The 18,777-nt window shown below is 46.5% G+C and overlaps 1 protein-coding gene across 2 annotated transcripts in view; it reads left to right on the top strand.

The window, feature by feature from the left end:
• Window positions 1–1,864: 1,864 nt before the first annotated feature.
• Hlf (HLF transcription factor, PAR bZIP family member) overlaps window positions 1,865–18,777 on the top strand; it is a 57,310-nt gene continuing 40,397 nt past the window's right edge. Inside the window, exons 1-2 of one of the 2 annotated variants that reach the window (XM_036195635.1) lie at window positions 1,865–2,495; window positions 4,600–4,935. In XM_036195635.1, the coding sequence (XP_036051528.1) occupies window positions 2,381–2,495; window positions 4,600–4,935 (451 nt within the window). In that variant the 5' untranslated portion in view covers window positions 1,865–2,380. The remainder of the gene's footprint in view (window positions 2,496–4,599; window positions 4,936–18,777) is intronic. The other variant, XM_036195637.1, reaches the window with a different exon arrangement.

Raw genomic sequence — 18,777 nt, 5'->3', positions numbered from 1 at the left:
TCTTCAGACCAGACCGGGCACTGTCACTGCACGCAGCAGTGCTCAATAGATGTGCACAACACTCACCATGGAGGTTTGTGTTTCTAGAATCCAGCATTCCAAGAACATCTTGGTTAGTATGGTACTTTACCACTCTGTCCAGGTTTTAGCCTGAGGGAATGAAGGCCATGAAACCATCCATCCTTTTACCAGGAAACTTCTGCTCAGGGAAAGAGCCAGAGCTGGCCAAAGCCACTTTATATGAGCTTCCTGTGCCCCTGGCAAACGGACCTTCAGGGTTTCCTGAGTTTTAGGTTTCTCCTCTCCCATCTCTTGGCAGTGAGGCTTAGAGGGATGTATCCCATTAATGTTTGCATGCAGGGCTCAGTCTATGGTCACAAAGGCCTTTCTGTCTCATTGAAAAGATTCTTGCAGACCCTTCCCTACAGGTCTGAGAATATACCTCACTGTGGCAGAGCACTAGCCAGACACGGATAAGGACTGAGTTCAATCATCACTACTGCAAAAACCACCACACAGGTTCCTTTATGGGGCAGGGAGACTTAGTATTGGCTCGAAAATGTGTAATGGAGGGGGCATAAAGGTGAAAGATGGCTGCGGTGATACAGTTCCTGGGTCTCTGCTCTCTTAGCATGTGGTGTTGAATGACCACATCCCACCCCATCCACTCCATACCTCAGCGCCAATGACAAAAGACTGGCCGCTCTACCAGCTTTTTTTTTTTTTTTTTTTTCGAGACAGGGTTTCTCTGTGTAGCTTTGCGCCTTTCCTGGAACTCACTTGGTAGCCCAGGCTGGCCTCGAACTCACGGAGATCCACCTGCCTCTGCCTCCCAAGTGCTGGAATTAAAGGTGTGTGCCACCAACGCCCGGCCTCTACCAGCTTTTAAAGGGCCAGACAGAAATGCCACAGTCACAGATGACAAGATCCCCTTTACCTTTTAACAAATAGTTTGTAAACTTATGTTCATTAGAGTTCAGACCAATTGCAGCTGTGACCAGTCAGAGTTGCGCTAAGTCTTGTGAACACTCGTCAAATCTCATTCAGTGTGTAAGCCTCTCATTCCATCCTTCCTTTGCAAGCAAATGTCTGTCTCATTAATTCCCTCTGACAGCGTGGGAGATAGTTCACTTCAGCTCAGTCGGCCACTCCCATCTTCATTCTACATTTGCACCTTCTTTAGAATTCAGGAAAGTAGTTATTTTAGGTTGGATATGGAGTTGGGTTAGAAAGAAGGCACAAAGCTCGCCAGGGCCCAGGAGAAATATTTAGAAGTCATCTGCTTTAGGTCTAGCCAAACAAGAGTTTCCTAAACTTGGCCTCTGGTTGAAGCTACCCCAGAAGCTTAAAAAACCCACGATTGCCAGGACATCACCCGGGAGCGGGGGGCGGGAAGGACTGATTTAAATCTGGGATGCCAGTGGCCATCTTTCGGGGTTTTTTGTTTGTTTGTTTGTTTGTTTGTTTGTTTGTTTTTCTTTAAAAAACCCAGTATCCACGCTGAAAACCACTGGTGCGAATTCCTCATCGCTCTATTCTGGAAAAAAAATAAAAGAAGAAGAAGCGCGCAAAAGGAGACGAGGTCAGGGTGAGTGGGGTTCCTCAGAGCCCAAGGCAGTAAGTGAACCCGGAAATCTGGCACCAGCGCTTTTCAGCAGCCCACCGTCGCGGCAAGAAGGTGCAGAAAATCCGAGCGTGCGGCGATGCTACACACGCCGCCCTGGAAGGGCGGGGATGGTGGGCGGGGATGGCCTGTGCTCCGCCCCTGCACGCCTATCGGCGCGCGGTGCGGGCCCTGACGTCACTCTTGTCAGTGCCGCGGCACATGGACTGCCTGATGCGCTGAGCCCGGCGCTGCGGGGCCGCCGAGCGCGGGGAGCAGCGGCCGCGGCGGGGAGGGGGGGGGGGGGGGGACGGCACCGCCTCGGGCGCTCGTGCGAGGGTCCGCGGCCCGCGCTTTGCCTTCTACTCATCTGCAGCCCTCTACATTTTTTCTTTTCTTTTTTCCTTTCTTCTTCTTCTTTCCCCCACTTGCAATTCTGCACCTTTTGCAAGTCCGAGTGACTGGAGGCAGGTGAGAGCATCCTGCACAGGGTCGGAGGATCTGGCGGCGCTGAGTGAGTGCGCTTTCCCGGGACTGTCAGCACCGAGAACCCGAAAGTTTTTTTTGTTTTGTTTTGTTTTTAATTTGTATTTTTTTTTATTTTGATATTTGTATGCTGGTGTATTTACAAAGACAGAAGTAATTTTTTTGTTCTTCCTTGTCTGCAACTGTTTTGAAAGCGAGCACTTTTGGTTGGCAAAGGACGGAGGAAAAAGCTCATCAACATTTCGGGGCGGCGATTGGCCTTCTTTTTAAAAGACAGTTGAGTGCATCACGATGGAGAAAATGTCCCGACAGCTCCCCCTGAACCCCACCTTTATCCCGCCTCCCTACGGCGTGCTCAGGTCCCTGCTGGAGAACCCGCTGAAGCTCCCCCTTCATCCTGAAGACGGTGAGCGTTGCCTGGACAGCAGGGCTCAGGGAAGGGACAACACTCTCAGGGACCCCTGCTCTGCCTGACATCCGAATCTTTCTTCCCCCTCGCCTGGCTTTAGTGAAATTGGGGGCTCACTCATCACTCTTTCTCCTCAATGCAAAGAGGATCCCTCCGGGGCAACATTTGAAATAGCGCTGGGGACCTGGCCCGGACTGTCTAGGTCTGTCCTGCAACGCAGGTGACAGGTGAACTTGACCGCTGCCTAGAGTGACAGGGCTTGAGAATCTGCGGGAGAGTCTTGACTCTGTGACTGAGGAGGGGAAAAGGGGGAGGTGGGCTGGTTAGAGCCTGGGGTCTGAGTGAAGAGCCGGGTTGGGGCGGGGGGATTCTCACTCGGCAGCCTGGATATTTGGATTGTGTTACTGTTTTGTATTGTGAACTCACGCGGCAGGAGCGGAGAGGCTTGTTCTCCCGCTGCAGGGCAATTCACAAAGCGGGGTGGGGGTGGTGGGGGGAGTGGTCTGTCGGCGGGAAGCAGTGCACGCCTCCAGCGCTGACACTTTCCCGGTGCACTCTTCCCGGTGGGAGGGGAGAACTGAGCAGGCTCACGTGTAACCGCGTGCAGGAGCCTCCTCTGGCTTGAGCCCTTTCTTGGTAAGTCTCAAACCTCCCCTAGGCCATGGCTGGAGCTGGGGAGACAGGGATAGGGTGGGGTGGGGGGCATGCATGTGAGACCGGGCAGGGAAGCCAGCTGATTTGCCCCCACGGATTTGTGTTTTGTTTTGGGCGGATGCAGTTTTTTGCCTTTGGTGGTATCACAGTGACAAAAGCGAATCAAGCGGCTCCAGAATAAAGTCCTGAAAGATTATTTGGCTGCAAATAGCTTCGGGGTGTTTGCATCATTTTCTCTGGGAGAGAACGCCTGTTGCGTTGCAAGAGTTGCTGGTGCTTGATTGCACATACAGACCTCCCCCCACCGCCCCCACCTCCCCAAACCCGTTCCCTTTCTGGGCCTTAAGGAGTAGCATTTGGGAGAAAGCGGATGCGGTGGGCTTTTGCGGTGGATGTTTTAAGACTCTCTTCATGAGACTATGGAGGATTTGGAGATTAGAATGAGTAGCAGTGGGGCTGCATATCTCTAAGGAATAAAAACTCAGAAGCAAATTCTGTAATCCTAGATTCCACCCACACCTGAATATTGGCAAAATGCAGAGAGCTTGGTAAAGACCAAATCCGGGGGAGCTGTTTTTCCAGGCAGGAAATAGCTGCATTCTTCCATCCTGGTGTAGAATACAGCACCTGTGCCATAGTACTGCTTCAGATGGGATGCATCAATGTATACTTTTTCTCCTTTTTTTTTTTTTTTGTAAATTAGGTAATACTTAAATCTTTGGGGAAAAGAAAGAAGCCACCGTTTAAAACTGACTTACTCTTTTGTCCTGTGGCTTTTCAAGCAAATGGATGAGTGTGAAGGTTCTTCCTGTCAACCCTCCCCACCTCCCCCACCTACTACCCCTCCCTCACAGGCCCCTGGCTCCTTCAAAGACAGGAGCCGCCTTATCTTCCTTGTAAATGGGGATAGTTGTAGTCTTGCAAGTTTATTGAGATAATTCAAGGAAAGGGATAGTGTAAGAACTAGATATATAGTATTACGGAGGCGGGGGAGGGGGGATGCTGTTTTACTAAAACTAAGCATGAATACCCTGGCTTATAAATCTGAGTGACCTCAGGATTTTGCTGTCATCAATTTGTGAAAGATAAAAATCATGCCAGGTTATCGGTGGTTTCCTTTAAAAAAAAAAAAAGCTCACATCGGTTGTATATAGTCTTGGGTGTTATTTTCCCAGCATAGATTTCAGTGACTTATCCCTTCAAATAACACACGGAGGAGGACTGTTCTCTTATCTGTATTCCGAATCATCCTGTAGCCCGGTGCTACAGACCAGTGCTTTCTTTCCAAAGTAAATAGGAAGATGTTGAAACTCTAGATCCACAAACGACAGCACCCGGAGGGCCTCGGTGCCCCTGAGAAGTAGTTTGCTAACAGATGGCAGGAAAGCTGGTGACCCCTTTTCTTTTCTGTTTTTAAAACAAAGCTCACCTGTGCCTTCTCCTTCAGCATTTAGCAAAGATAAAGACAAAGGAAAGAAGCTGGATGAGGAGAGCAACAGCCCGACCGTCCCCCAGTCGGCCTTCCTGGGACCCACCTTATGGGACAAAACCCTTCCCTATGACGGAGATACTTTCCAGTTGGAATACATGGACCTGGAGGAATTTCTGTCAGAAAATGGCATCCCCCCCAGCCCATCGCAGCATGACCACAGCCCTCACCCTCCTGGGTTGCAACCGGCGTCCTCCACGGCTCCCTCGGTCATGGACCTCAGCAGCCGGGCCTCTGCACCCCTCCATCCTGGCATCCCATCTCCGAACTGTATGCAGAGCCCTATCAGACCAGGTAAATTCTGGAAAGTTCACTCGTTAGATGTGGGGGGTGTGGGGGAGGGGAGAGGTTGGCATGAGTAGGAGGCCTTAGCACACCTTCCTAGAGAGGAGGCCTCTCCTCTTTCCGTTCTGAACATCCTTCCTCCTTCAGTGAGCATGCCCGGCTCTTACCTGCAGAGTCAGTTAAATTTGGAGTCTGTGGACCTGCCCTTAGAAAGCTGGTGTTTTCAGATCTGGGCTGCGAACCCAGGAGTGTTCATTTTAACCAACTCCAAGAAGAATTCTGAGTAGTTGGTTCAAAGGCTACAGTTTAAGAGACTCCCCCCTAAAGTTAATGACTGGGCTATTGGGTCCCTAAACACAAACATAATAGGATCTTGCTGGATCATTTGAGTAGACCCCAGAAGGCTGGGTTAACCCATACCGGTTCTTCTCTGGCCCAAAGGGGTCAATGGCAGTAAAGGTGTGGGACAGTTATTTGCTTTTTCATTCATCTCCTCTTGTCGTTGACTAAGACCCAGAATCTAAACAAAAGCAGGCTCTCCCATTGGCTGAGGCTAAGCCTCTTTCTTGTTAGCACTTTGTGTTCCTGGGAGCTGACAGCCTTCCTGTCATCTATTCAATCACATTTATTGCACCTTTATCAAGGCCTGTCTGTGACAGGGCTGGGGAGATAAGCTTCAGTCAATATGTGCTTGTGTGAGGACCAGAATTTGACCCCTAGTGCCCACGTGAAAAACCAGACATAGTGGCACATTGGTAACCCTAGTGCTGGGGAGGTGGATACCCGAGGATCGCTGAGGTTAGTGGGCAGCCAGCTAAATCAAATCAAACACATGCACCCATGTGCACACCCCCGCCTTGCATTGAAACAGGCTCACACATATATGCAAATGAACAATGAAAGATGTTTTTAAGTGACACAAAAGCATTACCTGGAAAGAACTAGCCTTTAAAACCCATTGCCAAATGGGCCATACCTTTAACACTCCACAGCACCAACCAAGAAGGAAGAAAGATCATTGTATGTTCTGGTACCAGGAACAAAGATTCAAACTGATAAATTGACAGGAAGGTCACCGAACGGAAGGTCTTAGCTGCAGGGAAAGGCAGAAAACAGGACAATGAGAGACCTGTGTTAGCATTTGCAGCTGAACTCTGTGTCCTCGACTCAGGCAGAAATTTCTGTCACACATAGAGCGGGGCTTAAATGGAAGGGAAGGAGGGGAGAGCTCACCTACCTTTCCAGGTTAGTTCTGGAGTTCAGGTTCACTCTTCCATATATCTCTGGGCTTTCAAACCTATTTTACCCCATCTCCCAAATCCACTTTGGTTGAGAACTCTAGGCCATGGGTTCTCTGGGAATGAAGTCTTAACCTGCCGCTACCCCAGGAGACAGCATCACCCTCTTGATGTGAATTAGATGGCTTGCTATAAAGAATGCATAGCGCCAGTGTCCTCAGTTTCTTCACTGGGGAAGGCAGCTAACAAAATACACAGCCCTTCCATGCTGGATATAACGATGTGCCACAGGGAGAGAGCAGAGTCCCAGAGAGTGGACACCGGCACTCCCCACATTCTACTGCATATCTGAGTGACCATAGCAATGGTGGAGCCTCTTGGAACCTCAGTTTCCCCTTTAATAGAGAGGTATAATTTTTTTTTTTTTTTTTTTTTTTTTTGGTTTTTCGAGACAGGGTTTCCCTGTGTAGCTTTGCGTCTTTCCTGGGACTCACTTGGTAGCCCAGGCTGGCCTCGAACTTACAGAGATCCACCTGCCTCTGCCTCCCGAGTGCTGGGATTAAAGGCCTGCGCCACCACCGCCCAGCAAGAGGTATAATTTTAATTTGATGGAGGCTATTTTGGAAGTTATAGACAATGCATCAGTTCACGTGGCTAGCTTCGGCTGTTTTGTTAATTCAAGCGGCTGTGGTTGTTGCTAACTTTCCCTGTTATGACGGGGTCACCTTCCTAAACTCACTAGAGACAGTACACAGCCTCCCTCTGGAGGGAAGTATCAGGAGAGTTTGCCCAGTGAGTATTGTCTATGGTGTTCCTACTGAGGGTGAGAAATTGGGATCTTAGAATTTGAGGCTCAAGTCATTTCTCAGAGCTCCTTAGAGACCGCAGTGCTCCATGACTCAGGTGATGGGGATTCCCCACTCCAGAGTTGCTGTCCATACCAAGGAACTCCCAAGTGTCTGTGAGTGTCACTTCATTAAGTTACAGAAGAAACATACCAAGGGGTCTGGAAACAACCCCTCCATTTAAATATCCTTTAAAATGTTAGTCGAATTACATTTGAAAACAGTTGTATTCTTTGAATTGAAAATGCAGTGATAGTCATAACAAGAAAAAAATCAAAACTCTTTTTCAAATGACAGTAGATTAAAAAAATCACTTTCTGCAATTCATATAATGTTGCTCATGATTAAGATTATAGTGAGAAATGAAATTCTAGGGGACATGGGCTTGATGGATGTGTTATGTCAAGCCAATCAGAAAAAAAAAAAAAAAAAAGACAAAGTTCTTGACTGTTCTGCATAGCTCACAGAGCTGACCAGAATAGAAATACCGAGTGAATCTTGAGAAAGTAAGTCCTCAGAACGGAAGAGCGCAGATGTAGCCATGAACATTCTGAGAACTGTGTGATTTCAGCCCCAACTGGATTTCTCAACCTTGGCACTCTCCCTGGAGGACAAGTCTTGTGGTATACAGCCTTGTGGATTATAGGATGTTAAAGGATAGCCCTACTCTCTCTGTTAGATGCCAGTGGCACCCTCCATCTGTGGCAGGTAAAAGTGTCTTCAGTCACCTCCAAACATCCCCCGGGAATAAAATCTCCCCCAGCTGAGAAATGATGATATAGACCTTCAACATGGGCAGCAAAATCTAGACTTAATTTAAGCTGCTATCATACAAATGAGTACTTTTTATCCCCTATAATACTCTATGGCAAAACCTTTGGGAAGGTCCAGAGACAATGGGTTGCCAAGAAGAAAAAATATGGATATTAATAAGAGTGTTCTGCACTTTTGGGAGATAGAATGAAGTCATCAGGGTAGCCAGGAGATGGTGCAGCACAGTTCAAACATTTGCCTTCAACTGCTTGCTCAGTTGCTTTTGAGTTATGCTCAAATAGCATTGTGTCACCTGTCTGGGCAAAAGGTAGTGAAGCTAGATGGATAGATCATGCAGGATGAGGTGGAGCTTGAGAATATCTTGGCATAACAAGGTGAGCCTAGTTGAATACTGTCCATCATGACTGCTCCCCAGATCCTTTCCATATGTTAGGCATCCTGACCCAATTCCTCCATGTAGTACTCCAGAGACACATTGAAAGCTATGGTGGTGGTGGTGGTGGTGGTGGTGGTGCCGCCATGGGTTGTCCTGTCCATGAAGGGGAGAGTGGTGGGTCTTGGATGTGGGGGCCTCAGGGTGTCTGAATGCAGCATACTGGCTGTTCCCAGCCTAGCAGGATGGCAGAAAGTCATTATGTATGCTTTACTGTTTGTACATCAGATTATATCAGAGGTTGTGGGGCGAGCATGCTCCTGGCAGTTATGTGCTGGGTACTTGGAAAAATAAGTATCTATTTGCCCTGAGAATTGAGTGACTGCTTTAAGGACAGCTATCCCTTTAGGGACAGTCATCTATAGCACACACACACACACACACACACACACACACACACACACACACACGCGCACACACACACACACACACACACGCACGCACGCACGCGCACACACACACGCACGCACACACACACACACACACATAGCTTTGGGGTGTCCTGCCTCTTTAAGACCCAGATTCAGCTGAGAATTAAGAAGTTTTTCTTTTCAGTTCTGAGCCCAGGGACTGAGCTATGATGAAGGCTGGGTGCACAGAAATTTGAAAATCCTTCTATGTGGTCACATGTGGGAAGAGAAGGACTTTGAGTGAATGGTACCCCAAGAAAGGGATGGGGACACTTGCTGTGGCTTTGCAGCCTGTAGTTTGTGTCTTCTTTCTGCTTTGTGTCCTTGGTGGTAGGACTGTTGACATGGGAGGGAAATTCCAGCTATGGCGTTTGTGTAATTATGTGGGGAGCTCTGGGCAGGTGGTTTCAGGATTATGGGAAGTCCCACAGAGGAAAATGGGTGAAGCTTGCTTTGAAGGACCTGCAGATCATATCTTTTCCTACCCAGCGTATGTCCATCCACTGGCTGGGAGCCCTGTGAGTGATGGTGTCATGTATAGCACCATAAGAATCTTGGGAGTTTCTACATTTGGTTCAAGCAAATTCTGAAAGGGAGACAAGAAGGCCAGCTTGTTCTGAATGTAGTCTCTTAGAATTACTTATCTTGTCCACCGTGCCCTGAAAGGGGACAGACTTAGCCTGTTCTACTGTCCACGTAGCTGACATATACAGAATAGTAATCCCTTGCCTGGGGCAACAGATATTTAGGGAGGGAAATGGAAAGCAAGGCCACTTGGCGGTAGGAATGCAGGCTTTGGTTCGGGAGGGTGAGGTTTGCATCCTGGACCCACTCTTGGCTTGCCAGGTCATTTGGTGTCTGCTTCTTAACCTCTCTCTGTAAGCCCCAGTTTTACAGAGAAATAGAATGTAGGCTATAAATAATCTTTTCCCCAGGGAGTTTTATCAGGCTTAAACAAGATAAAGCATGGCAAAATGTGATGAGGTGCCGGGAGCAGGAAATGTAAAGTGTCCTTAGGAGAGCAGTGGCAGGGTACAGGAATGACTGGGTTCCCTGTCCCCATTCTCCATCTAGGTATTTGTTCGTCTATTCCTCTCCCTTTGCAAAAAAAAAAAAAAAAAAAAAAGAAAAAAAAAATAGGACACACTTTTTTCTTTTCTTCTTTTTTCTTTCTTTTTCCCTCAGCATGCCCAACTATCATTCTTGCAGCTGGTGTGACCTTGCTCTCCCTCCTGGGTTAGAACAAATTACTTCCCTGATGCCAACCTAGCACCATCATCTCTAGGTTAGCATCTCCTATTCTGCCTGTGGGAAACAACCCAGCATCCATCCATCCCCCACCCTAGGTCTCATGGGAGCCCTGGACACCCTGGCTGCCTGCCTGCAGGACCGTGTGCTCCAGGCACGTGGCCATGCCCTGTGGAGCTTGCCCAACTCTGGGTGGTGTACTAGCTTGTCTTTTTTCCTTCTTCCCTCCTCCCTCTCGCTTCTCTTCCCAGGAGAACTATTGCAAGTGCCAGTGAGCGATTGTAATCCTGACCCTAGCATGGGAAAGCAGAACTCCAAAGGGAGGGCTCTCGACAGGCCAGGGAAACCTGTTCTGTCTAGCATCCAAGCCAACCCCTAAGCCTGGCCCTCTGGCCTGCCTCTCAGAGGCCCTGTCTCCTCTGCCTTTCCTGCACCGTGGCTGTGGGCAGGATTCCTGGAGGCCGGCTGCTGCCAAGGGTCTTGGCAGAGCGTTTTCAGTTCAGTGCTGTGCCTACCAGACTAGAAAAATAGCACTCGAAAGACAGAATTAGGTGGAGAACAGGGAGAGATGGCGAGGGAGTTGGGAGGAAGCCCTGATGACATCCTAATGCAGAACGCCGGAGGGTGAGGCGACAGCCATGATTTATTATGTGACTCCGACACCTCTCTTCCAACTAGCACTAATCACTTTTACCCAGGAATCATTTTTTATGTCTTAGCAGTGAAAGTGAAGGGGAGAGGGAAGATTGAGGAAGTAATAAGATGGAAAAACGCATTAACAGCAACCAGAAGGCAGAGAGGGAAAGGTGGTACAGTGCTTGGTTCTGTAATGTCAGGAACATTCAGACTGAACCTTTTTCATCCCTTGTGTTTGACATACATAAGCCCCCTCCCCGTCCCCGCAAGCATCTTCACCTAAACCACTGAACCATTATTTGGCCGTAAACTTAAATTTTCTTGAGACCTAGTGGCCTGGTGGCTCACCGCATATCGTGTGTCTCAGAATCTTCTGGGTCTGAAACATGGATGTCCACATACAAAGTAGAATGGGCTCCAATACACAGAGCCAAGTATGAATCCTGACGCAGCCCCTTCCAGGCTCCCAGTTCATCCCAGGTAAGTCATTTAGGTGATGTGAGCTTCTGTGTTCCCGTGTGGGATTCTGGAATCATCATAGGGTTGTGAAGGTCCTCTGAGGCAGGGCATGGTAGGCCAGAAGCACAGAGCCCGTTACATAGCCACTGTGAGCAGCACCCCCATCTCCAGGGAGTGTCATTCTCTTAGGGGATTGAGCCTGAGACTCAGAGAGTCTTCACGCTGCCCTCCTGACCAGAGTTCAGGTCAAGGACTCTGGATTTCTCTTCTGTCTCTCTAGTTTGTCTTACCTGGCCCTCACTTAGCCTCTGGCTTTTATTCAAGTGATCAGTCATGGCTAATGATGACCTTTACTCATGTCTCCTCACTTACAGGATTAAAAACCTGAAGCAATCGAATGAAATGCCGCTTGAAGAAGTGATTGTTTAGATTTATCTCATGAGTAAATCTTCCAATGCCACAGCCTAATTTTTTATAGGAAGTTTTAATAACTACACTTGACCTTAGGAGAAAGGAAAAAAGCAAGACTTCTTGGAAAAGGAGAGTTCAGCAGACACTGTGTTTCCCACAAGTCAGCTCTGCTGCCTTTCTCTGGTGAAACAGGGATTAGACTGGACCATAGAAGGCTGTAAGATGCCAGGGGCAGGATGGACAGGCCCAGAAATAGCATCAGGTTTTGTTTTCTTACCATTGTGCTCCTGGGGGCAGACAGATGAGCCAGGATCTGGTTGCTTGTCTCCAGAGGGTGGTTGGTCATTTCAGAGGGGAAGTTCAAACTTAACAGCACACAGATAAGTGCCAGGACAAACTATGCTCTCAGTGCCTCAAGTGTCTACTGAAAAGAGGAGGATGAAATAGACACATATAACATTTAAAATTATGGGGGATTAGTGCCAAGCCTAGCTGACAGACCCTACGGGAAGTGCCCCAGGCCTGGCTTGATAGAAGAGCTGGACCCAGTGCTAGGGCCCCAGAAAAAATGGAAGAGCTAAGTTGGGGAGTGGGAAGTGGAGGCACAGAGCTGTAGAGGCATGAAGTCCACAGTGTGCTTGGGCAACAAGGTACATATTGAGTGTGGCTGGTACAGAATGTTTGTCTACAGGAGACAGTGAAGAGTTAGTTCTATGGAGGTTGGTCTCCGAGGCAGCTTCATGTATAGCAGGCTTCAGAGCCTGAACTGTGTTCCGGAGGCAGTGGGGCGCCACTGGAGGTTTATGAACAGGGAAACAGCATGTGAACGTTTCTATTTGGGTTCAAGGTTAGATTTGAAACATTTTTAGAAACTTGACAATAGTTTCCTCTGGCAAACTGGGATTTCCTTATTTTTTATTATTTTGAAAATAAACACTCTCCCTCCAACATCAAACAGCTTTTTAAAACACGATGTTCTAATTGATCTGGATGAAGTAATTTCAAAACACAGGGTTTAAGTTTCACTTGTGAAACCCATAATTTTGGTGATTGGGGGAAGCACTGTCTGGCAAGAAAATAGTTGGAGGGATTTGAATGGCTTAGAATTTAAATGTCCAAAAGCAGAGCTGGCCTCAAAGGAGTAAAAAATAGATTTTAATAAACTCAGCCCATTAGTGTTCATTGCTTTTAAATGCCTCTATTTTATACAGATTGCTAGGTTTGCAAACAAGTATATTGAACCAATTTTTTATAAGCGCATTTGTGTGTGTGTGTGTGTGTGTGTGTGTGTGTGTAGGTGTGTATGTGATTACATACAAGTGTGGGATGAGTGAATGCCTCAGAGATACAAGCAGTCCTTGATCATAAGGGTTAACAGCAACAGTAATACCAAGCTAAAAATAATTACCCAAGTTTCTGGTCAGGATATTAGTTTTACTTGAGAAACGAAGGAATCATTGCACTATGCATGCTTGTTATCTGACCTTGTATTTGTGGCTCCCGTCTTCCCTGAAACCAGAATAAACTGCACCTCCTGTTTATAGCATCTGTATGTATTGGGGGGTGGTTCTTGCTAGAGAAGGCTTGGTGGGAGGCGTTGGGATGGCGGGTAGGTGCTGTATAAGACAAGCATGAAATGACATCTTTGGGTCCCCCTAGATGGTGCACATATCAAGCTAGTATTACAGAAGACTGGATAATTTACAACAACCCAAACCAGTGACCTTACGTAAAAATAAATGAGTTAGAGGCTATTGTGCAGTTTTACTTCTGGCTACATGCAGTGGACAATCCCCAGGATGAGTCTACTAAAGAAGAAATTATACAGTGCATGCTTTTGTTCCCCTGTGACTGTATGCATGCGATTTTCTAAAATGTTTGTGTTCCTTCTTTTCTGACACTAACCAATATCATTACCATCTGAAACCACTATCTACCCAGTCTCATGTCCTCTCCTGGAAAAAAAAAAATGACTGGGCACACCAAGTTCCGAAAAGTTTTACTTTTTAAAAGTTTAATCTGGCATGTTTATTACTGTGATGATCGATGCATGAATGCTTTGGAATCTGCCCGTCTTATAATGAAGCATGGTTGGTGGCTAATGGAAACCCCTTGGAACTCCAGTCTTTCCCCATAGACCCTGAATTCCTAAAAAACAATGAGTGCATGCTACAGAAAGATGCTCGTGGGACCCACAACACTAAATCATCTGTGACAGAATGTTCTTGCAAAGAGTGGAATTGCATAAATGGATCGGCAGAAATAAGTGCTTTGGCAGAACTCCTTGAGTGCGGAAGAGCAGAGCGCTGCTTGCTCTTCTAATTAGCTCTGGGTAGCAGTCCTTCCCGATGTCTTCACTGAGGAACCCAGACTGAGGTCTCCTTAGTGGTCTGGTAGAGTTGCCATGTATTTTTTTAAGTGTGTGTGTGTGTGTGTGTGTGTGTGTGTGTGTGTGTGTGTGTGCATGTGTGCATCTATGTGTGCATGTGGGAGTCAGAAGAAAACCTCAGATGTCAACCTCACGAATACAGTCCACTTCCTTTGAGACATAGTCTCTTGGCCTGAGCTCACCAATTATGCAAGACTGGTTGGCCAGGGTTTCCAGCAATCCCCCTTTCTTTGCTTCCCAGGTGCTGGGATTATAATCACACACCATTGGCTTTTTATGTGAGTTTTGGGGAATCCAACCCAGATCCTCATGTCTGTGAGATAAGCACTTTACCAGCTGAACTAGCTCCCCAGCCCGAGGGCTACTACTATCATTGGAAAGGGTTAAGAAGATGCTGTCTGTCCATGCGCACAGAATGCCTCTGGAGTTGAACTGAGTGAATGAGAAAGAGGAGAGTTGGCCAGTGAGGGAAAGGATGCCACAGGGCTCTGACCCATGGGATTTAATGCAGGAAACCAGATGGGCAAGATCACCCAGGTATGCAGCAGTCAGCTTAGCCAGGACAGAGATCACCATACCCCTAGTTATTATACAAGCTCTGTTAAGGATGTGGGCAAAGAAAGCTCCATTCTTGGCACAGAAGACTTAATTCATCTTATTCATTATGAACACACCTTGCATTTTGCTCAAGAGAACTATGAAACAAAGGAAGAAGCACTCTCGAATTCAATCACAATAGCATTGCTTTACTTTCATTATATTTTAAAAATTACATTTCCTTATTTAATTTAGTGGTGTGTGTGTGTGTGTGTGTGTGTGTGTGTGTGTGTGTGTGTGTGGTTTCTGTGTGCACGCACGTGAGTGCTTACTGTGTGACACAGTTCATAAGTGGAAGTCTAAGGACAGCTTCCACAAGTTACTTCTTTCTTTTTACCATGTATGCCCTGAGATCAAATTCATGTTGTCAGAATCAGCAAGTGCCTTTACCCAGTGAGCCACCCTGCTGCCCTAGTATTGCTTTTAAAAGTCCCAAAGCCCTGGAAAGACCAAGGGGGAAAGGTAGAAAAGTAAGAAAGAAGGGAACGTGGACAGAAACAAAGTCTGGGTAGACGTTCTGGAGACAACAACCCTGCAGGGCCGACTTTATAAGAACTGCATGTAGGTTTTGTTTCATTACAATTGAGTTAGGTTTTTTTTTTTTTTTAAGATTTATTTATTTTTTATGTATACAGTGTTCTGCCTACATGTATGCCTGCAGGCCAGAAGAGGGCACCAGATCTCATTACAGACAGTTGTGAGCCACCATGTGGTTGCTGGGAATTGAACTCAGGACCTCTGGAAGAGCAGCCAGTGCTCTTGATCTCTGGGCCACCTCTCCAGCTCACAACTGAGTTCTTTATACTGACCTACATTTTCAGAAAGCAGACACTTATATTTCTTCATAGAATCTGCGGTAGGCTTAAATGGCCAGCAACATGCATGGAAATGAACAATTCTTTTGTTCTGTATAAAAATACATTTCATTTTTAGCTTATGAGTGAAACTTGCCCAAATAGTGAAGGCCAGTTAAAAGTATTCAGTTATTAGATTCCTTGGATGTTTGAAGATTACTGTATGTAGTAGTGTGGGTATTTTATCAACTGGACATAAAGAAACATTTGAGCCTGCTTTCGTCTGTTTCTCTTTTTTGACTTTCAGCTTGCAGGTGGTAGTATTGCATTGACTTAGATTTTATGATCATATGACCTTGAGTCAGTGATACTGAAATTTGCATTCTTTGCTTTTGTATGTATATAGTATGTGCATGTGTCCATTATGTGTGTATATAAAGGCCGGAGATTATATCAGATGTCTTCCTCTATGGCTCTCTCCCTTATTTTTTGAGACAGTGTCTCTCACTGAATTTGGAGCTCACTGATTCTGCCAGAGTAGCTGGCCACTGACTCCCAGGGTCTTCCTGCCTCTACCTTGTCAGTGGAAGGATTATACGTGTCCATTATCATACCTGACTTTTATGTGGGTGCTGGGAATGCAAACTCAGGTCCTTAAGCTTGCATAGCAAACATTTTACCTATGGATCCATCGCCTGTGACTCTTTATAAAGAAAGTATTAAGAAAACATAATTTGGGGAGCACATTTGATTTACTTGAGCAGAAAAAACTCTTTAAGGGCCTTAACCACGATCATCTACATTGACCTTCTTAACCACAAGTATGTATTAGTGAAGCCAAAGGACCTCTGACACGGAGATGTTTCTGTGTCACACTTGTGTTCCCTCCACATTGCTGCTCTTTGTCTCTAGCTGCCCCTCCAGTGCTAGTTAATGTAGACGTGTTTTATACTTCTATACACAAATTCCATGTAAGGACCTAAAAGCCAAATAGCTTTATTTTCATTGATTTGTTGTCAGAGAGGATGTCATGACAATTCCCAAAGATAATGTGTTTGCTTTCTTGAATTTTACTAATAAAAACTCACCTGTCAGAGCCACTTCTTAGTCATCCTTTTTTTGTTTGCTTGTTTTTTGTTTTGTTTTGTTTTTCAAGACAGCGTTTCTCTGTGTAGCTTTGGTGCCTGTCCTGAATTTTGCTCTGTAGACCAGGCTGTCCTCAAACTCACAGAGATCCACCTGGCTCTGCCTCCCGAGTGCTGGGGATTAAAGGCATGTGCCACCACCTCCCGGCTCAGTCCTCCCTTTTTATTGAGAAATTTCTAAACTTGCGCCCTGAACTTGGGCCTTGATGCCACGGTTTACCAGCAGCCTACAGCCTCTGCCTTTATTTCCTGCATTGTAAGAGAATGGAACTAGCTGCTTCCAGGACTCCGGGAGGAGCCAGTGAGGCAGTATATAGGAAGCCATGTCTTACAGATATGACAAATGGTGGCTTCCAGCACTCTTGTTTGTGTTAGACAATTATTGTCCCTCCTCTTCTTCCTCTTCTCACCTATGGACACTTACGTGAGAACACACCCGTGTGAGTGAGGTGATGGATGGATACTACTGTTCCACACCTGTTGGGCCAATATAGGAAAGAAAGGGTTATGAAGAGGTGGCAGAGCAGGTGACCCTGCATGCATTTGCACCTGTGGGAAGATGCACACATTTGCAGTTCCATGAATGATCTGGTTGCCTTTCGTCCTTCAAGACATCACATGCTTTCCTGGGTAGCTCCTCCAGTCAACATCTTTGAAGCTGGAACTTGTATTCATCTGTATCCTCCACCCTGCCATCCTCCAACACTGCTGCAGTACGTAGAGGGAAAGAGGGCAGAGGTCTGTGTCCCTTCACGCTTGAGCCTTTCACCATGAGGGAAGATTTGCAACGCTCCCTTCTGTCTTCTTTTGAGGGAGGACACCTCTGAGTCATAAAGGAGAGATACAGCTGCTCTCCATTGAGGGTGACACTCTTGTTCATGGAATAAACAGGACAGTGGGTTTCCCATGCTCCCCTTCCTAGGATTCTTTTCAGTGCTGTTTGGGGAGCACCGTGTCAGACAGGAAGATGACTAGAAAAGCCTACACAGGAAATGCTGCCCTTTTCTTGACATGAGATGGAAACATAAAGGGATTGCTAGAAACAGTTGTTAGGAAAAGTGATGAACCTGACCTGTCTTTGCTTTCATGCCACATTAGAGGGGTATTGACTGGCACTCTCTCATGTGCTGCATGCACATGTGGGTGAGGCAGGGTAAAGCTAATGGAGGCACAGCAACCCAAAGGGGTTACACAGTATTACAGCACCAGACCTAACACAATGTTCCCCTCTTAAGAAGGATGTGGCTTTCATCCCAGCTAACGCGCCCTCGTCAGATCTTCTCATCCTCTCCAGCATCTCTGGCCACTCCTTTTATAAAAGATTAGATCTAATCCCCCTAAATTTAAACTAGCGAAATGCAATGTGGAATCATTGCCACATGCATAAGGGCTTTTTTCCACAGGTTGACCTAAGCAGCTCCCTCAATCACTCTTCACTTTATTTACTGAGGCGGGGTAGTCACCTTGCTCAGTGGGTCCCAACTCTGCTTCTGGAGCCTGAACTCTAGTTCTCATGCTTGGAGAGCAAGTGTTTTACCTGCTGAGCCATATACCTCTGTAGCACCCGTGATATGGGTAAGCCAGGGCCGTGCTAAGGATTGCATGTAAGAGGGGTAGAGATTTATTCATACTAAGCATGAGAGTGCTTCTTGGAATTTAGCCTCTTCCTAGGAGGGTTGAATGTCGGAAATGCTTTGCTAAAAGACTTTTTCTTTCGTTGTCTATCAGCCCTTCCATCTTGACTACAGGTAGCTTAAAAATAAGTTGGGCATATCTTAGTGGCCAGAAACCATGGCAATCAGGATGAAATCATTATCAAAGCAGAAATAACAAGCTTTGATAAAGCTATCCAGAGAAATGGTCCTGAGAGCATCCATGCACTTGTATGGACCCTTATGTCACCAAGTTAGACTGGATTTGAAACCCCAGCTCTGAAAAGGAAGCCATGAAAAGCTGAACCAATTCTGAGCTAGAAATGGTGGCCTGTTTCACAAAGTTGCCATGAGGGTTAAGTTACATTAAACATGATACCCGTGAAACAGCCTGGGGCTGGGCCTCCTTAAGAGTTGTGACAGTCATTTTAATTCAGAATCATATTCTATTGTTTAAAGAAAACTTTCTAAAATGAGTGTGTAGTTCCTAGCTTTGGAGTATCAGTTTCAGGTTGCTAGACTCTGTCTTTACAAGTTCCCTGATGCTTGCTTGGGGACAGGAAGAGATCTTGTGTGTAATTCTTCTGTGTGGCTAGTTATAAGAATCATCTTATGCTAGCCACCTCTCTGGGTTTTACTTCTTTGTTTATAAAAGCACAACAACCCATGTCTTCTATGTGTCATCTAGAAGCCAGTTAGAAAGTGGACCAAACAAAGCTCACAGTGAAGTTCAAACTGGGTTGGCTGCATTATTTCCATTGGATTTGAAATGGCAAGGGGGGAAACATGTAGCAAAACCACTTTAAAGGTAGCATAACCC

The sequence above is a fragment of the Onychomys torridus genome, chromosome 8 (assembly GCF_903995425.1).
Source record: "Onychomys torridus chromosome 8, mOncTor1.1, whole genome shotgun sequence".
In the NCBI taxonomy this organism is placed as follows: Eukaryota; Metazoa; Chordata; class Mammalia; order Rodentia; family Cricetidae; genus Onychomys; species Onychomys torridus.
This window is presented reverse-complemented; position numbering and strand designations above follow the sequence as displayed.